At 42.0% G+C, this 24,007-nt stretch overlaps 1 protein-coding gene across 2 annotated transcripts in view; it reads right to left on the bottom strand.

The window, feature by feature from the left end:
* RBPMS (RNA binding protein, mRNA processing factor) overlaps nucleotides 1-24,007 on the bottom strand; it is a 223,384-nt gene that overhangs the window by 66,001 nt on the left and 133,376 nt on the right. The window contains exon 6 of one of the 2 annotated variants that reach the window (XM_083177439.1): nucleotides 6,313-6,443. The exons of the other annotated variant lie outside the window; for it this stretch is intronic. Within the exon in view, the coding sequence (XP_083033565.1) occupies nucleotides 6,313-6,443 (131 nt within the window). The remainder of the gene's footprint in view (nucleotides 1-6,312; nucleotides 6,444-24,007) is intronic. 2 annotated transcript variants of the gene reach the window in all.

Here is a 24,007-nt window from a genome sequence, read left to right as displayed (position 1 = left end):
CAAAAAGTGATAAAATGGAGAGTATACACAGCCAGCCAATCAGCTCCTAACTCACCTTTGCCATGAGAACACCTGGATCAGGCCCACCACCCCTGCTGCTGAGATCACCAGGATCTCTCCCAGGCCTACCCCTCATGGTGAGCATAGATCTGTGAGGGGAAGCACCAGGGCCAGCCTACGTAGCAACACTTCCCCCATACTTGAAATTTACTAGGATGGGAGTTCTATTTCACATGGGATGTTTACTATGGGAAACAAAATGATACAGATACTATCTATTATCTTCTAGAAGGTTCTAAATAAATAAATAACAAGTAGATTCTGATTGGTGGCCCATAGCAACATCCCATGTGAAATAGTTCCCCCCAATGTGTAGTACCTTCTTTGAATCTATAGAAATAGCTTCGTAAACCTTCTTTGTGATCTGTTTGCTACACACTAGAGGAGAGGGTGTATCAAACCTTTGAGACAGATAAAGTGCAGAGGTCACCCATAGCAACCAATAACAGAATTGCTATATAAGTGAAAGCTAGATGCTATGGTTGCTATGGACGACTTCACCACTTTACCTCTCTCGAATGTATGAACCAGTTCTTCCTGGGTCGGTACATAAATAGCAAGAGAAGGTGTAATCTAATAGCAACTCAACACCATTTGTCAAGCAATCATAGGTTAGACAGCGGAGAAGAATTTGCAAACCTCAGCTGGATACTTCCTTCTCTCCATGACAATTCCCACGCATGTGTGTGTGTGTGTGCGTGCGTATGTGCGTGCGTGCGTGGAGGGGGCATTGTTTAGCATATTAGCTATGAACCTCATGTGTGTCAGGAGATTAAAAAAAAAGTCTCTACACTCCTGTGAATTGTTTTGAGTTTAACAAAAGCTGTCGTTAAGGCCTGTACAGCGTTCTCACATATCCAATCACAGCCTATGCTTAAATAATGAAATCACTTTCTCTATCTGGTGCTTAGCCATCAGGGATATGCAATCATCCTGTTTCCATTCTGAGGTATTCTATGACACACAACATGTAAATGACATCATACGCCTCAGAGAAGACAGCCTGCATATACATAAATTACCCTCATATGTACATTTATACTGTATCTCATCGCCAGTATATTGAAACTGTGACAGCATGACACATTGTATAGGTTAAGATTGTGTATTATTTCCTTTCAGTTAAATACCAGTATACCAAACGCTATGTATTTTTTGGATTTTGGCCCAGTCTTGCCTCATTGGTTCATGTTTCTGAAAATCTATGTTTTATTTCCATGGATGGTTAAGAGGAAATGATGCTGGACTGATCTGTATTCATTAAATCAATTACTGGGCTGAGCTTCAAGCTGTTATGGTCTATCGAAAACTGTGTAACAGACGTGTGAATGACTTGGTATCCCGTTACAAACTGGCTCAGCGCAGTAAGGGAGAGAATACCATTTACACTGGTAAGGGCAAGCAATGACAGTGGTACAGTATGCAATCTATTTATTTATTACTGTAATGCTGTAACCTTTATATAGATGAGTCTGGGCTATTTCAAAGGATATAAACTTCGGTTCTACACAATAAGGGTCATAAACACAAAGTGCAATAAGGTACCTCTCAAGTGCAACTACTATTTGTAAGCAATGAATTAAGGGCATAAGTTTATTTATTTATTAACAGTTTCTTATATAGCGCAGCATATTCCGTTGCGCTTTACAATAAGTTCAAAGTTCATGCCAATCACCTGGAGTCAGGTTGGAGCTTGGTGCCCCCTACTATATACATATATATATATATATATATATATATATATATATATATATATATATAACAGGGATCCGGCACTACCTTTTGGAGCACTTGCTCAGTTGTGACTTTAGTCTGCCCATGTGCCCTTCCATTTAGGGGGTGTACCTCTGTTGTATGTAGAATTGAATAAAGGGACGTTGCTTCGGGGCTTGAACAAAAAATATTTACTTTCGGGGGCCCGTCTTCAGGACAATAACCCACCCAAATCTAAATCTCTCTGCAAATGTTACTGTTACATATGCCCCCCCCCCCCCACAGTGCACATGGTTTTGTCCATTTGAGAAGGAATATGCCTTTGCGAGTGAACCAGAATAAGGACCAATATGTAATCCTTCTGTGTTCAAAAATTGTATTTTGCTTTGTATTATATATTTGTATTGTAAATATGAGCTACAATCCTGGGGCACTGTCATTTTGTAAAACTTATTGAAAAAAAATCTCTAATACAACACATGGAACATATTAAAAACTGATTCATAGGGTGAAATGCAATAGGATGAGAGATTCAAAAAGTGAGAGATTTAGTAAATAATCTCCAGTTTTTTTAAATCGGCAATCATTTACAGTGCAAAATCAAACTGGGTTTGCAGTGTAAATGATTGTCGCTTTAAAAAAACTGGAGTTTTTTTTACCAAATCTCTCACTTTCTGAATCTTATTCTCATCCTATTACATTTCCCCCATATTGTCTAAGCAGCAGCAGTCTGTTCATCACAGGCAATCAGATGACAATGCAATTGGTAATTGTTGATTTTGTAAACACCAAACATACATTACTTATTTATTGTAGGTTAAACAGTAGAACTCTGGATATTGGCATACACTGTCAATATCCAGAATGGGAGTTTCATGGCACAATGAGGAGGAGAGCGTTTCATTGTCTGCTGTTGAGATGTAGTTTCACTTTCTGCCAGCAGATGGCAGTGTTTCGGAGACTCACAGACACTAGACCAGTGGTGGCCAACCTGTGGCTCTTGAGCCTCATGCGGCTCTCCCCCTTTTTAGTGCGGCTCCTGCTCCCACTGCTGCCCGCCGCCCACCGTCTGTCCCAGTCCCCTCTGCTGCCGGTTCCCTGAATCCCTTCTCCTTCTGATGGGAGGAGAGCGTGCATCGCGCATCTCTCCTACCCCTTACTGTGCATCCTTGTGACTGGGCCATCCGCCAATCAGAGCTCGCGGGCCAGCAGCCAATCAGGAGCCGGCCAGCGAGCTTTGATTGGTGGACGGCCCAGTCACAGGGAAGTGAGGGGGAGGAGACGCGCGGTGTGCTGTGCTCTCCTCCCATAGGTGACATGTCAGGAGGACTGCAGGGGGACACCAGACTGTCCTCTCCCTGCCTGGCAGCAGCAGCAACAAAGGTGAGTGCTGCTGCTGGGAAATTTGCACTGTGGGGGCATAGCAGTTTATGGCACTGTGGGGGCATAGCAGTTTGTGGCACTGTTTGGGCAAAGCAGTTTGTGGCACTGTGGGGGCATACCAGCTTTTTGGCACTGTGGGGGCATACCCGGCACCGTGTGGTGCATACCTGGCACCGTGGGGGGCATATGTGTATCTGGCACTATTGGGGCATATGTATATATGGAAACAAGAGAAATACCAACACTGTCCTCTAGGCGCTGCTCAACAGGGGTTTTCTCCACAGGTTCATAGGACAAATACCCAAAAATACAAAAGAAACAAAAAACAACAATAGTGTGATATTGTTAAGGTATACTCTCCACAATCCTAGATCAGTATATTCCAATCCTTAATGGACATAGGGGGACTCGTACCCTTTCAGTTGGTCTACTTTTTAGGGTAGACTTAAATAGCTTGCATGGGGGCGGTCAAATCACCGTGTGATTCCCACGTGGTCCACTCTTTCACTTGTGGCATATGAAATAAAAAAAGCTGGTATAGTGTAATACCGCTTTATTCACATACAATTTAAAATACATACAGCAGGGATTTGAAACTCTCACCAAACAGTATTGTCCACACAGAAAATGCAGACAACAAAGGCAGATGGTATGACACAGGCGTCCTGCAGCCTCTTCTGATGTAAAGTCCGAAGTTCCTTGCCCCCCACTCCACGGCCAACGCGTTTCCTGACCACAATGGTCTCTTTGCCTTGACAAAGAGACCAATGTGGTCAGGAAACGCGTATTTCATATGCCACAAGTGAAAGAGTGGACCACGTGGCAATCATACAGATGGGTCAGGTCCCATCTTTGCAGGGGATGGCGCTGGCGTCGCCAGCCGCCATCCCCCGCCAGCGCCATGGCGATGGTGAGAAGGGGACGCGCGCGCACGAGCGGCGCGCGCGTCCCCTTCCGACGGCGCTTCGATCCGTTCCCCCGGGTCCCCGCCGGCGGTAACCCGGGGTCCCCGCCGCCTGCCCGCACCCCCCCCTAACCCCCCTAACCCTGTCCGTCTCCCTGAGGCGGAGACGGACAGGGTTTCCGTCGCGCTAGTCTCAGTCTCAGTCTCCTCGCTGGCGAGGCTGCTGGCGGGTCGCCAGCGCGTACGTTCTGGCGACCCGCCAGCAAGGATGTATACAGTAACATACTGTACGGTGATTTGACCGCCCCCATGCAAGCTATTTAAGTCTACCCTAAAAAGTAGACCAACTGAAAGGGTACGAGTCCCCCTATTAAGGATTGGAATATACTGATCTAGGATTGTGGAGAGTCTACCTTAACAATATCACACTATTGTTGTTTTTTGTTTCTTTTGTATTTTTGGGTATTTGTCCTATGAGCCTGTGGAGAAAACCCCTGTTGAGCAGCGCCTAGAGGACAGTGTTGGTATTTCTCTTGTTTGGATTTGTGCTTTGTATGTAAGGTGATTCATACTTTCCAACACTACTTAAGGCAGCGACCCAGCGCACTGTCAATCCAGAAAAACCTTTTGTGTAAATTATATGTATATATGGCACTGCACTATTGGAGGCATATTTGTATCACACCCACCCAAGGGGTCAAAATAGACTACGTTCCTTTTTTTGGCGCATGTGCCTTCGGCGCGCGCATGATGTCGGCTCTTTAGCTTGACTACCGATATTTTTCGGCTCTTTCCCTCTGACCAGTTGGCCACCCCTGCACTAGACATATAAAGTATATATAGATGATAATTAAGATTTGCATTTTTATGCCATTCATAAGGACCATAGATTTGTCACATCAGGAAGGGCATCTGGTCAATAGGTCAACACCATATGGTTGACGTACATTTGATCAATGCGGTTAAATGGTCAACATGGCAATGGTCCACACAACATATGGCGATGTGAGGTTGTGGGGGTTTCTTTGTTTTACAGTTTTTCATACTTGACCATCCACTTCGAATCCATTTGGGAACCCGAATACCAGGGTACCTGTTACACTAATTGTAGGTTTATGTGCTGAAACCTACAAATTCATAAAATGCAAAAGAGCGCTAAAAGATGTTTAGATAATACATGGGTTGTAATGTGAGGAAAAAGAATAATTAAATGAATTACCTTACAGGTACGACTCACCTTACATCCCATTTATTATCTATACATCTGTTAGCGTCCTTTGGACTTTATGAATTTCCCCATAATAAGAGCAGCTCCACATAGCGCAGGACCAACACACATTTTCAGAAACCTTACAAATTGACAAAGAATATCCCCAACTTACAAAACCCATGTCAACCTTTCCATGGGTCCATCATTTCCATGTCGACCTTCTCTTGTGTAGTCCTTTTGTCTAAGTAGTCCATGTCCATTGTGACCATTTGGGGTAAACCTAGACATTGTCAACCTTTTAACAGTCAACCTTTTATATCATGACTGCCATGAGCTGCACGCCGAGGCACAAAGAGCGGTTACCGCTAGACAAGGGATGTCTTTGATTCTGCGACAATTAGGGGCAGATTGGTCCATTACAGAAAATGATCTCAAAGAGCTCCATTATCGAACAGGTGAATAAATACATTTTATTGTTTTGATGCTATTATTTCTAATTTATTTTAGATCCTGAAAAATGTGAGTTATAGAGTTAAATATTTCACAGTTATATAAACAATAATAATTTGTATTTCTGCCAATAACCAAACTTGTGGTCCCACAATATTAGACATTATTACAGTAGTCATTACGCACTTTCTGAATCAAGGCAACATTCTGAGTAATATGATCTAATAAGCACCAAAATGCAACATCCCTTTCTGAGTACACTGGTCTTTGTATTACATGAGAACATTCTCTTCATCATTTTAAAAATATTGTTCATTAAACTATATAGAATATGATTAACTGAACCTTGCAGATGCCCATAAATCTGAGCCAGTGGGGTGATGATTAAACCTAGATGTAAAAATCAGAGATGTAGGGTTCCCACCACATGAAGAGAGTCTCGAGATGAATGAGGACAAGAAAGGCACGGTGCGCCTCCTTGTAGTGAGCCAGTTAGACGGTAGAACAAGGGTTAGTGTGTGGAGTGCACGGTGGTACCAGGAAAGGGCAGGTGGGATACAGAGTGAGGACGTGGCTGATTGGTATCAATTACCTGGGCATGCAGTGAAGCAGGATAGGTAAAAGCAGGAGGAGGTAGAGCAGGTGCTAATTCCGCTGGGTAGAGGGGGTACGGCGCCCACACTTCAGGGCTACCCGGGTAAAGTGCAGGCACTGTGAGTTCATCTGTAAGAAAAGAATAAGGACACCATGTTAGTAATAACAATACAGAGGGTTTACAGTGAGAACTGGTGGTATGGACTATTGAATCTTTTGTGTACTGCTTATACAGTATGTACTAATCCAGGGAGCGGGGGCATGCACAAGGTTGTTACAGCAGAGCCCAGCATTGACTTTCACCAACATATCATTTTACTGCTTTACATCCATAGTCTTCAATTACTAAATTGTATATATATATATATATATATATATATATATATATATATATATATATATATATATATATATATATATATATATAAGGTGTGCCCAAATGAAAAGGAGACTGTAGCGGCACTGTGTCTAATCATGCATCTCACTGTACTAAACAACTTTCCTGGAATGTAGATACTGAGGTGAAGCCATTCACTACACATTTGCAATTAGGTAAAACTCTGCGCCTTCTATCGGCAAACACATTAGTGCACTGCAATTAGATACAACACCGATACAGCAAAAGTCTCCTTTTCACTATCTATCTCGGTTCTACTCCAGAAAATGAGACTATCGCAGAGAAACAATGCAGGTGTATGTGAAATACTAGGAATTGCAGTGCAGCAGTTTTATTTATCAATGTGTATGTCCCAATCCTCCATTGTGAGCATCTTTGTTCCCCAAAGCAATTGTGATTCAGTGTTAATTTTGTCAGGGATTTTCAATTTAGTTTTAGTCTTTGTCACTTTCCTAAAATTTGCTGAAATGAAATGTCAAATTTTTGTCAAATTTTTTAATTTAGTCTTAGTCACGTTTTAGTCAGTGGATTCTTGATGAACATTTTCGACTAATTTTAGTCAATGATACAGTCATAGCTCGGTTATTGATACTGTTTATTGATACTGTAATGGATTTTGCTGAAGATCATTCCCTTGAATACTTTGTATACCTTTCACTGTGTATTTAGTAATCTAGGTATCAAACAAGTGCAAAAAAATGCTATTTCCTTCACAGCAGGTCATTTATTTTCTGCAAATATCAATTCAAGAATACAATTTTTTTTTTTTTATTCTAAATTTTAATCTAAATAATTAAAGAAAAATACAACCTGCCCTATACAAGTAGTACCGTACTAGTCTACTGCAAAATAAAATGTAGCTGTGAGGATGCATATTATAATGTATAGCTAGTTAGCTAAAGGTAACAAAATAGCTAGCTACATAAACTGCGCAGCTGCAGTGCAAATAAGTAAATCTAGGGCCAGAGAGGATGGATAAAACTGCAACAAATACAGTATTACTAATTAAAGAATAAAAAAAAAAAAAAAAATGACTCGAAACGTGGTGTCCTGACAAAAATTATACAGTATTTTCATCTAGTCAATTTTAGTCACAACAACATGGACGAATATTGCTCAACATTTTCGTTATTAAAAAAATCCTATTTTCATTATCGTCACATTTTAGTCACAGAAAAAACCTTCTCTGACAAAAAGTTTTTGCTTATATTTTTATAGACTAAATTAATACGGTTGTGATTTGCAAATGATGTTCTGTTTCATAAATAAATGTGTATGGGCACCATAAGATTGAGATTAAGCTGTCTATTTAGATTTTAGCTGACATATATTGCATTTTAACAGTGTCTGAGTCCTAACTGCAGCATAACCCTATGGCAATTTATACCCAGATATAAAAAGATTATGCTGAACAATTCATTTATTAAAACATTATTAAAAAGAAGATATATTAAAGGGAAACTCTCATTAGCAAAATTCAATTTGGGAGAAAGAAAAATCTGAAAAAGTTATATTTCTTAGATCTGAAACTAAAGAACACAACTGGTTATAATTCTTCAAATGCAACCATTGTAGTAATGGGATATTTGCTAATATAACTAAAAATAAATGAACAGATTTCACATGTTCTGTATCATGTTTACCTTTCCTTTATTTGCCAATATAAATGCCAGCTACCTTATTACTGTATTATAATGCGGATCTGATTCATGTAACAGTCACTTGGTATACTTGGCACTGGCTAATCTAGAAATATGGTAATGGATGGTCCCAGAATCAAATATTCTTGTAGTATGGACCTGCACCAAAAAGGAGGCGTGGCATTGTGGAAAGGAAGAGTGACAGCAAGGAGAGTGACAGTAGGGATGCGGGAAGAGTGACAGCAGTGACGCAGTGAGGAGTGTGACAGCGGGGACACAGCGTAAAGGGAGTGATAGATTGCTGAACAACACCAGCCCCTGTCCTAGCTGATATAGGGTGGGATGTTCTAACATCCGCTGCCCGTTTTTGCTCCCCTCCGCATCAATACTAATCGCTTATGCTCTAACCTATGCGATTAGTAAATCAAAGGACACCTCTTGCGTTATGAGCTGTCCTTTGCGATACAGCACCGTTGCTGGACTTCCAGGTCTAAGACTTGGGAGTCCCTCGGCGCATGTGCAGAGTGCCGTCGCCGGCCGCGGGGCATGCTGGAAGGGATAGGTGATGGATCCCTCACACAGCGCTGCGGTGAGAAGCCCATAAGCTTCTACAGGGAACCGCTAGCAAAAGCTGTTGCTTCCCTCAGCAGCGCTGTTCCGGCGTGCAGGCTTGAGAGCATGCGAAAATGCGGTAAAACCCTGATAACGGAGTTTTTACTGCATTTACTGCTTTAGAGCATCTCCTCCCCTATATTATGTAGTATTTAAGAGAAAAATGTCCAAGCTCTGAAATCAGGCCTTGGTCTGCATTTGGGCAGGTTGCATTTGAAGGGGGTAGAAGTGTAATTGGAGTTTGAACTGGATTTGGACTTCGGACTGCTCTAGTGTCTCAAATTAAACACCTTTTCAAACACTGCCACTCAGTATCTTTATGTGGCCACTGCTAACAGTTTATCATGACAAAGTTGGAATCAAGCCTACTACCTCTATTGGATGTGAGGGTGCTACTCACTTTCTCACACCTGACCATACTGCTCCCAGGAGACCAGGACATATATATATATATATATATATATATATATATATATATATATATAGACTGTCCTGGGACGGCACTCCACTCCGATGGCAGCAATGTATTCTCCCACCCAGGGAGTCAGCAAATAATCCGGTGCCCTCCGAACTGACAGATAGTCAGATATGCAGACGGGCGTGGAGGCGGCGGCACTCGGAAATAAGACACAGCAGGCAGTTGAATTCCTGACGTTTCGAGACCTCTAGGTCCCTTTATCAAAGGTGCATCGTTCTCACATGCACCTTTGATAAAGGGACCTAGAGGTCTCGAAACGTCAGGAATTCAACTGCCTGCTGTGTCTTATTTCCGAGTGCCGCCGCCCCCACGCCCGTCTATATATATATATATATATATATATATATATATAATCCAAATAATTAGCTATCTCACTTTTCCTTCATCCGTTGGTTACCTCAAAATGTGTTTTTACTATGTTAATTTTTTTTACTTACAGCATACTTCCACCACATCGCGGGCTATTACTGTAATGTACTTCTCCATTTATTGCACACCGTGCCAGCAACAACCTACGCAGTGCACCCCAGATGGCTGACTTGGGTGGTTCGTCCACAGCAGGATGGATTTTTCCATGCGGGGGATATAATACTACACATTAATCCGTTGTTACATACATGCCTTGGATCCTTCGATGGCTTACCTCCCACAGTGTAACCTTCATAGTGCACTAAACATGGCTGCCTCGCCTGGTATGCTCGCAGATGGAATGAAAAATACATACAACTGACTTTTACTGCATTAGGAAGCTTGTCATCACTACATTGTGTGTCATCTCTGAACTGTGCACAATATGTCTGCCTCACCTGGTACCTTGTGAGGGTGTAATATACAACCCGTGGAAGTTATTAGCCAAAATAACTACACCTACCCTGCATTATGCGTATCAGTCTTCTTTTTATGTCTGTGTGACTTTTTTCTACCCCTATCTGATTTCTTGTGACTAACTGATGTTATATGTGACTGTTCTAATTTGCACCTGTTGCATTAATTCCTATACAATCATACACAACTATTTATCTGTATACATGTTTAAAACTTTGTTACTCTTGTGGAGCGGTAGTTAGTGATATATTGCACTGTACCCACCCTATAGAATTGAAGAAAACAAGTTGGCTTACATTTGGTTAGTGGTGAGCTTTCACACGTCCCCTATTGTTGATGATGATGATGATAGTAATAGTAGTGCAGATGCTGCAATTATTATAAGGAGCACAGTGCATAGACATAATCTATTCCAGCACATTCTCTGTGACCAGGGAAAATCATGGAGATGGTGCTCCAACATGTTATTCATATGTCGGGAAGCAGATTAAAATACATGTGTACACCCACAGGCCATTTTTTCTGTTCTCATGGATCTGGTTTTTAGGCTGCTGCTGATTATGTTCCCAGAAACCCTTTGGGACTGTATTCCCATGTAAATATATTAGGTATAAACTGACTACTTCTTGGAAGCTTGGCTTCCTGTAGCTAGCAACAATTGCAAATATTAAGACAATAAAGACAAGGCTGCTTAGTATTCTAGCAGAGGTGCAAAAATTGAACTACTGTTAAGGCCCCCATACACCAGAATGAGATTGGACCTAACCATCCAATCTCAACAGGTCGTGCGGCAGATTGTGTCCATATCGTGGGCATGCGATTGCACAATGCCCACTCCCGTGGTGCATGATGCGTACTCCCTCACCATGGAACTAGACATGCCCTTTGAGTGGATCATGACACACCTCCTTTGAAAAATTATATTACCAACTATAATGTGCCCGAAACTAGTTTTCAAAAGTAGGCAAGTATGGTTTGAACCGTTGCTTGTTTGACATGTTCCTTTCCCTGGCGTGAGGGAATACGGCCCAATGGGACTGCCTTGGGTGATTGGCACTGGTTTTGCTTTTCAATTTGAGTATAAAGTGTTTGAATTGGTCCTGGACCACCAACCCCAGGCACCCCTGCAAGAGCCTCATGGTATAACATGGTGCCCAGCCATAGGCACACAGTTTGGGAACCACTGATCTAGAGTATGCACAAGGTATATTCTTTAAGAATGAAGTTCTGAATGGAAACACACATGGGGGTTAGAATTGTAAACATCTTGCTCTAATTATACACAGAAAAGTAAGATGAATGATATCAAAGTCAACCGTCATCCCCTGACTTAACAATTTACAGCTCTCATGGCTTTTAAATCATTACACATAACAAACTGTATTTAAAGTTCATCTGCAGTTTAGTTTCAACAGATGCTTTAGAGCTTAGTCATTAGTTACATTAGTGCAGAGACAAAACACAAAATCACTTTTATCTGAAGTAAAAACAAAAACAAATGACAGATCTAAGAGGACTTTCTGAAAATGAGGAACAAGGAAGGAGTGTTACCCTAAACACGAGTGTAACATTCAGTGACAAATTCCCAGAATCCAGCTATGAGGTTTCAACAGTAAAGCAGCCGGCAATGGAACATGGAGAAGAAATGCATAAAGCGATACCTGTAAACTTTCCCGGAATGTCTGGAACATTCCCAAATTTACTAGTAGAGTAAGAAACCTTTGTATTTTTCTCTGTCTTTCTTTTTATGTGGGTGGGGCCCCTAGGGCACATTTTCTTTCTAATTACGCCACCATGTTTTTACCCCCCACTGTGATATTATGCACTCTGGGAGGTGCAAAAAATAAGCAAGCACATTATGAGTGAGCATACCCGTTGACAGCTATTCAATTGCTTTTGCCAATGATCTTGCTATCTTAATTTATGCTCGCAGGGGGCTTAGCTAAAATGATGCGATTCGCGTCATTTTGTGTCATTTTAGCCCCGCCCACCATCCACTGACCTGCAAATTGCTGTGGAGACATGGGGGTGGGGCTTAGTGACATCAGGCCCCCCCCCGCCCCCCCCCCCCCCCCCCCACAACGTAGCCTCTTCCCGCCCCCCTTTCACTCCTCTCCGGGCTTCTCCCGGAGAGGAGTTTTAAAAAGTCAGCAAGTATGATTTAAAGCCAGCAGAAATCCGGTTCATACTAAAATGTACAGTATGTAACTTCTTCTGCTTGTCACCCCAGCAGGAGCTGCGCTACTGAGTTGCCATGTTTTATAAAGTTAGAGGTTTCCCAGTAATATAACACTAGACAACCAAATTTGTGTTGCAGTCGGCTGAATTCACATTTTTGTGCACTGTAATGATGTTTTAAAGTAAGAAGATACTGTACAGTATACAGTAGTTCCTAGGTATATAGTCTTCAACACCTTCACCTGTAGCCAAAAGAGGTCGCTAATGTAACTAACTGTACTTGTTTTTTACCTTACCTTTCAGCTTGCCCAAAATGGCCACCACAACCTTTATGAATTCATGTTGGATGTTTACTGTTTGGCACAGACTGAAACTTTTTAATAGTTTGTTTGCTAAGCTTCGGCTACCTGAGCCTGAATTAACTACTACCTGCATGTCTAATAACCTGGGTTAATTCTGACTAGCTACTTGTTTACCATGCCAACCCAACTGACTACCCCATGTGTGAGAACTGCTGAAGCCTGACTACCCTCTTTTGTGCCAGCCTGGCAAACAACTACCTGGCATTTTCATAACGCATATGCATTGCATGTAAGATGAATGTGCACACAACTGTATGACAGCAGTCCGCATTTCTAGTGGGCAAGAAGGAATCAGAAATGTAAGAAGGAATAGTAATAGGTCATGTTTTCAGGATTTCCCTTTGTAGAAATGTATGGAATAATTCCTGACCCAGTCAGTACATTTGATTATTACTGTAAACAAGGAAAGCGGCTGTCCAACAAGTAAAAAATCAACATACTGTAAACTCATGTAATGAACATGCTGTTTTTTTATCACAATCTGCACCAGAGGGGAAAAGTTCAATCTGAAGTCATCTCATGCTAGCATGTGTGTTCATTTCAGGCAGCTATCTCTGTCTAAGCTTGCCTGAAGTGTAAACATTGGAGAGTGCTCCCACGTTTGTGGAGGTCATAAGTGGCCACTGAGTGTAGTCAGTAATGATGTAACTAAAGTATTTTTTTATTGCAGAAAATGTGAATTTGTTCCCATACCAGTGGACTGTTATGCTGGCCATACATTAGGACGACCAGTATCTGATCCGATTTGTGTCACAATTTCCCTATAACTGTAGCTCCCTAGCAGTCCCGCACTCACAATTTGGTGCATTTTGACATACTGGATGTATGAAGCAGTGATAAGGGAGGAGAAGTGAGCCAGAGGAGAAGTGGCCCATGGCAACCAATCAACACTGAAGTTACATCTATAATTTGCATAATGTAAAATTATACAGGGCAGCTGATTGGTTGCCATGGACCAGTTATCCTCTGGCTCACTTATCATCCCTTATCACTGCTTCATACATCTACCCCACGATGTGCTAACCATGTACTTACGTTCTGCACCCACTCTTGACAGATCATAGGATCCATCTCACGACCCGCGGGTCCACGCATCGGATTGTAATCTTACAGAAAACCTCACACTGGGGCAGATGTATTATGCATTAACAAGAGATAAATGCAAAGGTGATAAGGAGAGATAAACGTCCAGCCAATCAGCTCCGTACTGACTTTTTTCAAATGCAGGCTGTAACATGGCAGTTAGGAGGTGATTGGCTGGACGTTTATCTCTCCTTATCACCCTTGGATTTATCTCTTGTTAAGGTTTAATACATCTGCCCCAATGTGCACAAAAACACACAATGAATTGCGCAAGCCATCTAAATCATGCATTTGGCCCTAATGTATGGCCAGCATTAGAAGTCCCCTGTCTTCAGTATAAAGCAAATTAGTTTTGCAATCTATGGAAATACTTAGGGAGTAATTCAGACCTGATCGCACAATCGCAAATTCGCAGCAGCCAGGGTTGTTAAGATGCCACCCTCCTAGAGGAAAATTCTGGCATGCAAATTAATGTGCACGCTGTGCCAATAGATCTGTATGGTTGTGAATGTATTAGCAGCCTCACAAATATGATTTTTTCCACTGGGCACAACTCAGTGTAAGGCCAGAATAACCAGTGACCTACTCGGTGCTGCGAGGAAAACAGGGATGTCCGATCTGTTGCCGACGTCACACAACTCTCCCCTAAAATGCTTAGGCATGCCTAGGTTTTTTATTTTTATTTTGGCCCAACGGCCAGCAATAAAAAAAAAAGTAGCAGGACTTCATCGCTGGCCAGCATTTTCTGTTGCCCTTTTCTGTGAGGACATTCATTAGAATCCTTCAACCCTGGTTTTGTAACTCATAATAAACTCATTGACAGATTCCTGACAAGTTCGTTGAGATTGCAAAATAGGATCACATTTCCTAATTACTACAGAGCAGCATAAGGAATGTGTCATTAGCAGCTGTCATGGTTTGGCCTCCTAGAAATCTTTCATACTCACAAACATCATAACAAAACAATTGGAAAACTCTCATTTTGATGTCATCACTTCCTTGCTCATCTTCTGTTTAATAAACCGAAAACATGTTACAGCCTAGATACAGGATAAGGAATCCCTTACTTCTCAAACTAAAGCATGTGAATTCAGACCACACAATTTAAAACGGGTATGGTTCATTTGGTGGACAGTAAAAATATGAACAGTATCTAGGTCGACCCCAAAAGTTTGACTTGCATAAGGGAAAGGTCAAGGCAAGAAAAAAGGTTGACATGAAAATTGTCGAAACTGGAAAAGAGGATATTAGTTTTTTTAAGGGTTTTGGGGTGTGAATTTTTTACTTTTACCACATGAAGCCCCAATAAGTGTACCGCATCCCCTTGCATGGCTCACTTCACTTGCCGTGCTTTCGGGCAGGTTACCATTCCAATCATAGTACATGTGGATGCTAAAGTATTAAACATGAAAACCATTTTTAACAGCTTATGTCAACCATAAGCAGTATCGGCCAATGACTTGTTGACCTTATGACCAAACACCTACCATATAATAATATACGGCTAATAGATATAACTTTATAACGATATGTCAGGGAAGATTTATCAAAGCTTGCAGAGTTACAGTATAAAGTGGAGAAAGCTAGTACCAACTAGGGTGGCCAATCCCGGGATCGGGATCGGCGGGATCCCGGGATTTGGCCTAAAAAACGCCGGGATTTGAATCCCGGGATTGGAAGATCCAATCCCAGGATTTCGGGATTATATGCGCATGCGCATATCTAATGCCGGGCAGCGTCTAAACGAGTGCTCAGACGCTACCCAGGAGTTCCTGATCCCCAGACGGCAGTCTGGAGCGGGTATGGGCAGTCCGACCTGCACAGCGTGACCTCTGACCATCACGCTGCGCAGATCGGACTGCCCATACCCGCTCCAGAATCATCTCTGACCTGGACCGGACCTGGCAGCGTCGGCCGCCCGCCCTCCGGCCGGCTCTGCTGCTGACGCCTCCTGCTCCTGCCCTGTCTGCCCTGCTCCTGGCCGCCGGTGTGAGTAAATGAATGTGCGGGGCGGCTGTAGCGGGGGGGACTGGGCTTCTTTGTAGCATTTTTTTTGCCTAAACTGATTAGAGATGCCAATCCCGGAATTGAGCATTTTTCAATCCCGATTCCCGGGATTGAAAAAATGCCCCAGGATTGGCATCCCTAGTACCAACCAATCAGTTTCTGGCATTTTTACCAAACAAAGACTTTAATATAAAAGAAGCTGTTTGGTTGGTACTTTTTTGTCCATGTTATCTACAAGCTTTGACACATTTCTCACCTAGGATTATCCAAAGTTAATTCTGCATTATAAAATAGAATGATAATTTGGGATTGTTACCGTTAATTTTAAATGATGCCAACATATTCCTCAGTGGTATGCAATAAGAGGGCTTTGCTTTATATACCAAAGAATATTCAGAAGTAATTTGCCGTGCCAGCTTAAAGTATGGGGAAACCTATTTAACAAGGATCCCACAAGTAGAAGAACATCAATTAAATAATACTTTGTTATTATAATTATGATTATTAATAATAATAATAATAATAATAATAATATTATTAACTGGATTTTCTATTAAATTTATATATAATCTTTATACATATTTTTAAACTTTTTTAAAATATAACCCGGTACTTATGTAGTATCTGGGCGCCCGATTTAGAAATCGGGTCGGATCGGGCACATCGCATGCGACCAAATCGGATGCGATGCGATGCGATGGACCCGATTTTTCCATAGGATTCAATGTTAAAATGGTCTGAGTCCATTTTAACATAGAATTCAATGGGAAAAAGGGGTCCTGTTCCTTGCCCCACTATCCAAGTGGGCATGGAGTTGGATATAAACCTGTGGCGAGCGTAGCGAGCCACCGAGCCCGAAGAGTGGCGAGCGTAGCGAGCCCCGCGAGGGGACACAGAATACTTTTTAAAATATCTGTGTCCCCTTGCGGGGCTCGCTTCGCTCGCCACGCTTCGGGCTCGGTGGCTTGCTACGCTCGCCACAGGTTTATATCCAACTCCATGCCCACTTGGATAGTGGGGCAAGGAACAGGACCCCTTTTTCCCATTGAATTCTATGTTAAAATGGACTCAGACCATTTTAACATTGAATCCTATGGAAAAATCGGGTCCATCGCATCTCATCGCATCCGATTTGGTCGCATGCGATGCGATTATCGCGTCGCATCGCGTTGATTGTATGCCTTAAGTTAAGGCATACAATCAAAAAATCGGGTGCCCAGATAGTACATAAGTACCTATAACCCTTATAAATGCCCATCAAACTGGTTATTTACAACTAATGGCCAGTATCACAGAATGCGGTCAGCATCCTAGCAGACAGGATATTGGCGTTCATTATAACTTTGCAAGTGTCCTAACGGTCATCAGTACACCGGCTTGAGAATTTATTTTCCCATAAAGTAACTTAAATTTAAAGAAGAAAATTATTATACTCAAATTGTATTCCTGTCGATAGTATTGGCAAGGTTAATTTTGGATAAGTATAACACAATTTAAGAAAGATCAGAATTTGATCATTTTAAGTGGATCACCAGTTTAATTTCCACACAAAAAAAGGATTACAAAAAAAGAGGTATTTAAAAGTATGTATGAAGTGAAGTTAGCATTATAACACCATAGTTGCCTACTTTTGAAAACTAGTTTCAGGGAGATTATAGCCGGCAGTAGAATTTTGCACAGCGCTCTATTAAGGGTATGTGTCATGTTCCACCCAAGGGGCGTGATCAGTTCCATATATGGGCATCTTGTTGCAAGATATTTCTAGACAACATTAGTAACTATACTTTGGGAAATGTAGCAAGTATTGATATTAACAGTGCTGCCTGCAATATTGGATTATTTGTTTGCGATTATTTGCTGTTACATTTAGTTTCTTCTCTCTCAGCACAACATACAGTACGTGATAATAAATGTGATACCTATGTAATCAATTCCAAGTGTAAATCCCACTTGATTGTATATATCTCTGATTTCTTTTTATCTCTGATTTCTTTTCTTCCTCAAAAAGGTAACAGCTGGATAAGGTGGGTTATAAGAATTAAGGAGATTTCTAGACTTTTCAGGGAGAGAGGGAGATTGCTCCTATTTCAGGGAGTCTCCTGCAGAATGCAGGATGGTAGGCAACTATGCACAACATGGACACGCTTTCTGCAGTACAATGACACATATTACAGACAAATCCTTGACAAAGAAAAACTGCTACCCTCTGCCAAAAAGCTCAAACTGGGGAGGAAGCTCATCTTTCAACAGGACAGTGATCCAGAGCACATTGCATGAGCAACACTGTAGTGTCTTCAAATAAAGAAATTAATTGTCCTTATGGAAATCTGGCAAGCCCTAAAATCTGTAGGCTATTGGCTCTCCCCAGCTCACCTTACTGTATGAAACAGCTATGACTATTCAATTAAGAGTGTGTGTATATGTATATACTGTATATATATATATATATATATATATGTATATTTATATATATATATATATATATATATATATATATATATATATATCGGAATGGCACTCACCAAACTTCAGGCAAATCACTGCGTGCCTTTGCACGCAGTGTATATACATATACATACACACACACACACACACACACACACACATACTGTACATCAATTTATTTATATTTCTACTTTATTTACTGTGCATGTTTTATGTATGTATTTTATGTGTTACTACCATCAATTCTTATTATCAGCTGGAACTCTCATAAAAAATGGACTTCAAAACCTTTGATCTTTCGCATAAATGTGGGTCAATAGCAGAACTGACACGTTTGTGTTACTTATCTACCTCTACATATTACACCAAGTCGCACCAGCATCTCAGAGCTCTGGGCAGCTGGCTAATGTATTGTCAGAGAATCGCCTGTGTGCCTTCGAGCAGGCACATGGCTGTAAGTACACACATTAAGCCACAGATCATACCTGCGACATAGCAGATAACAGATGAACATGGCTGCATCTGTACACTAAATACACTCAAAACATCCTACACCATGTACCCACAATTATTACAAAGAAAAAAGGAGAAAGAATGTCTCGGTGTGGTGCACCTTATAGCTAACAGATAAAATATACCTTTTAATTATAGATTATTAAAAGGCTGCGAAATATAAAAACAAAAAGTACATAAATGACACGGACAGTGCAATTAAAAAGGAAATAATCCTCACACCGTGAGGCTCCCAGAGTCTGTGTCCCTTTTTTTAATAAGAATTCAATGTAGTGCTTTGATACATATATTGCAGTGTTGTATGTTTAGAACCACAAGTAACAAAAGTGTTTATACATTGCAACAGTATCCAGATGTCCCACAATTTAGAGGAGAATTCTCCTATCAATTCAGTGAGGCCAATAAATATACTGGACAGTCTGGTATTACTGTCTCGGTGCCCGACAGCTCCTATATGTGTAGGCAGTAAGGTAGCCGTCTACATAGGGCGCATAAACGGCATGTGTATGCCCCGTCCTCCCTATGGCTGTAGGGACAGCGCGTGGGGTAGGGTCGGCGGTTAGGCAGCAGCCGCGGCTAACTGTGGTGGAGTGACAGCGGTATTGTGTAGCCGCTTCACTCCTAGTAAGCCGTCTGCCTGCAAGTGATCACCGCGTCCTCCCTATGGCTGTGGGAACAGCGCGTGGGGTAGGGTCGGCGGTTAGCAGCAGCCACGGCTACCTGTGATGGAGTGACAGCGGTATTGTGTAGCCGCTTCACTCCTTAGTAAGCCGTCTGCCTGCAGGTGATCACCGCGCGGTATTCAGTATGAGACACCGCGTCTCAGGCTAACAGGGAGAGCCGGCACCGGGAACGCAACACTAAGCTAATACAGATCAAAATTCACATATAATATTTCAAAGGGAGAGGGAAGGCTGGGAGCACACACGAGGTGTGACAGGTCTTAGCCGTGGCTGCTGCTAACCGCCGACCCTACCCCACGCGCTGTTCCCACAGCCATAGGGAGGACGCGGTGATCACTTGCAGGCAGACGGCTTACTAGGAGTGAAGCGGCTACACAATACCGCTGTCACTCCACCACAGTTAGCCGCGGCTGCTGCCTAACCGCCGACCCTACCCCACGCGCTGTCCCTACAGCCATAGGGAGGACGGGGCATACACATGCCGTTTATGCGCCCTATGTAGACGGCTACCTTACTGCCTACACATATAGGAGCTGTCGGGCACCGAGACAGTAATACCAGACTGTCCAGTATATTTATTGGCCTCACTGAATTGATAGGAGAATTCTCCTCTAAATTGTGGGACATCTGGATACTGTTGCAATGTATAAACACTTTTGTTACTTGTGGTTCTAAACATACAACACTGCAATATATGTATCAAAGCACTACATTGAATTCTTATTAAAAAAAGGGACACAGACTCTGGGAGCCTCACGGTGTGAGGATTATTTCCTTTTTAATTGCACTGTCCGTGTCATTTATGTACTTTTTGTTTTTATATTTCGCAGCCTTTTAATAATCTATAATTAAAAGGTATATTTTATCTGTTAGCTATAAGGTGCACCACACCGAGACATTCTTTCTCCTTTTTTCTTTGTAACATTTCCATGTCCAGTGGTAGCACACCCCTCTCCAATATATGATAAAATAATCACCCATGTGCATTAGGGGGCCATTCTGAAATAAATTTTGGATAACTTCTGTGCGACTGGTCACCCCCCCACAAAACCCTCTTTTTCCGTATTAATGGTGACACGTCACCTTCCGTGACCAGTCAGCACGACACACCAGTGCATATTATCCCATCAATACATAATATTAACATTCCGGCATCTAACACCGGAGGATTACTCCTGATATACCTTTCATCATGTCGCTCTTTCCAACCAATATAACAACACCACCTGTCTTTAGTTTGAGTCAAGAACTCAATAACAGACAGACTAACCTTAAAAAAAGCTTAGAGATTCTGTTGGAAAGAGACATTACCCACATGGATACCTCACAGGAGGATTGGATGAATGACATTTATTCCCTGAAATCTATATTGGCCAGGCAGACCAAAACCTATTGGAATAAGGCCACATTTGAAAATTATGTGAAACAGCAGATTACACCTAGAGGTCTCAGACCTAGAGTGTTCCCCTCATTCGAGTTGGCTAATGAATCATTAAAAATAGAATGGGAAAAAACCTTAACCAACTGTTCCCTAAATCTCATAAATATACTCATCAAACATGATGAAATCACCCTTAACAAATGCGCACAGGAGATTACCACTCTAACTGACAAACTTAAAAATTTTGAGAGCTTGGACAAGTTCCAAAAAACCTACCTAAAAATAAAGAGTGAACTTGATGGCATTGAGAAAGACATCATTAGCAGGAAAAAGAATAAGCTGCAAAGAGACCAGAATGATTTTCTCACCAATCGTGTGTACAGGTGGAACCCCAACAATAGACGCAAACCTCCCAGTAATGATATGGGATACACCACATCTGATGTCAGTTCCTCCGAGAATGAACAAACTGATCAATCCACCTCTGCCAGAGCAAGGAGGAATTTTTTAGGGGTCAGTCCCAGGGACCTACGGGAAAACCTGGGACGCGACATAGGAGGACAAGGAGGAGCAAGAAGAGAAAAGAGAGGGTCCAGAGATTGGAGGGAGGACAGAAGGGAGACCAGAAGGTACAGGAGGTAATTCCTGACGACTCACTGAGGATCATAAACCTTACTGATCATGTCCTCAGTGATGCACAAGTCTCCATCCTGAATAAGGGACTCAGTTTTTCACCTACCAAATCCATAAACCGTTTTGAGTACGAGAAAGACCTCAATCTCTATATAAGGAAAGTGTTACTGAAGAAATTCTTCAAAAAGAGAATGGACAATATTCCTGACCCACTGGAACCCCCATTGATCGGTGAAGATCCCTCACAGTTACAAATAGATCAGATGTTTAACACACAAGACAACAGAATACTTGAAATTCTGGAGAATCTGTCTGAGAACAATGAATCTGTAGATACAGAATGCCCTTCGACATCTACTAATGTGCCTACTGCTACTCTAAAGAAAAAATCCACCTTTTTTCCGGACATCTCCGTATGCCCACAAGCCAGAGTATTCATGGAACTAGTCAGCAAAGAATTGGATATTATTGAGAGTACTAAACATACTTACCAATTTGAGGACAATCTCAGTGCACAAGAGAGGAAAGCATTGAATGAAATGAAAGGATGGAAAGATACCATAATCAAGCCTTCTGACAAAGGGGGAAATGTGGTCTTATGGTCTAGGGACAAATACAAAAAGGAATTACAACGACAACTAGGGGACATCTCATGTTACAGGAGGTTGACATTTAATCCAACTAATGATTACTTAGAACATTACCTCAACATGCTGGAACAGACTTATAAAGAAGGAACCATATCCAAGACCCAATATGAATTCCTACAGGTCAAAGAGATTAAGATCCCGACCCTATACTTATTACCCAAAGTCCACAAAAATGAAGAAAACCCACCGGGCAGACCCATCGTCTCCGGTATGGGGGGACTGACGGAAAAGGCGAGTCAGTTTGTGGACCACCATATGAGGAAGTTTGTTACCACCTTACCCTCATATGTGCGGGACACAATGGACGTCCTCAACAAAATACAAGGAATCTCTCTCAACTCCAATTCCTGGCTCATTACATGCGACGTGGAGAGCCTGTATACCAGTATTATCCACACTTACGGTATACAGGCTTCCAAATACTTCCTAAGCATGGAAAGAGAGGTACCACTAAATGACTTCATCCTCAAACTCCTGCGGTTTGTCCTTTTCAAAAACTACTTTGTTTGTGAAGAACAATTCTACCTCCAGGTACAGGGGACTGCGATGGGAAGCACTTGTGCCCCCACGTATGCGAACCTGTACCTGGGGTGGTGGGAACGAGAGCGAGTATTCACGGAACCCCACGAGGAGTATACCGAACACATTTTATTATGGTTACGGTATATAGATGACCTCTTGATTGTGTGGGAAGGGGACATTGGCCTATTTAAAGAATTCATCAACAAACTGAATACCAATGATCTCAACCTAAAGCTAACATACTATAGCAGCCAAAAAGAGGTTGAATATTTAGATCTTCGTATCAGTATTGACAGCAATGGCTCCATCGCCACAGATCTCTTTCGAAAGAGTACGGCTACCAATTCTCTCCTCCACAACAATAGTGCTCATTTCCCAGCAGTCATCAGGGGACTCCCCAAAGGGGAATTTTTACGCACGAAACGTAACTGCTCCCTACAGACCACCTATGATATGAGGGCAGGAGAGTTGGAATCCAGACTGAGAAGTAGAGGATACAGCAGAAGGTCAATCCGCAAAGCCAAAAAAGAGGTACAAGGGTACAATAGGGACCAACTACTATTACCCAAAAACAAAAAAGAAGAGGCACATGACAAAATAAGATTCATTGGTACATTCTGCCATGAATGGCGAGAAGTACAGAATGTTTTAAACAAGCACCTTCACGTTCTGAAGAGTGATCCAGACTTGAATGAAATTCTTGGAAACAAAATTGACATCAGTTGGAGGCGTAGTGACAACCTAAGGGACATCCTAGTGCACAGTCACCTGGAAAAGGAGACCCGAGTGACTGTCACAAAAAAGGGTTCCTTCAGATGTGGCACGTGCAGAATATGCCCACATATGATTCCTCAAAATTCCTATGTGGATAAGTTTGGAAAGATCTGGAAAATCACCAAGTACATCACGTGTGACACTGCAGGGGTGATATACAACCTGGAGTGCCCCTGTGGAAAACACTATGTGGGTAAAACACGCAGACCACTCAAAAAGAGACTCTCGGAACATCTTCTTAGCATTAAAAATGCCACAAGAGACTGTCAGAAACTGAAAACTCTTACTCCTGTAGCCAGACATTTTTTGAAACATCACGGAGGTAGCCCCAATGGCCTGAAGGCCTATGGAATGACGAAAGTGGAAATGGGCATTCGTAGGGGTGATTGGGACAAAGAGCTTCTCAAACAGGAAACTCGTCTGATATTCCTGATGGGAACCATGTCCCCAAGGGGCCTCAATGAAGATAATAATTACACCGTATTCCTGTAAGAAAATCTGTCTCTGGAC

This window comes from Crinia signifera, chromosome 1 (assembly GCF_055691185.1).
Source record: "Crinia signifera chromosome 1, ASM5569118v1, whole genome shotgun sequence".
Lineage (NCBI taxonomy): Eukaryota > Metazoa > Chordata > Amphibia > Anura > Myobatrachidae > Crinia > Crinia signifera.
Note: the sequence above shows the minus strand (reverse complement) of the source record. Positions and strands in the feature narration are given on the sequence as shown.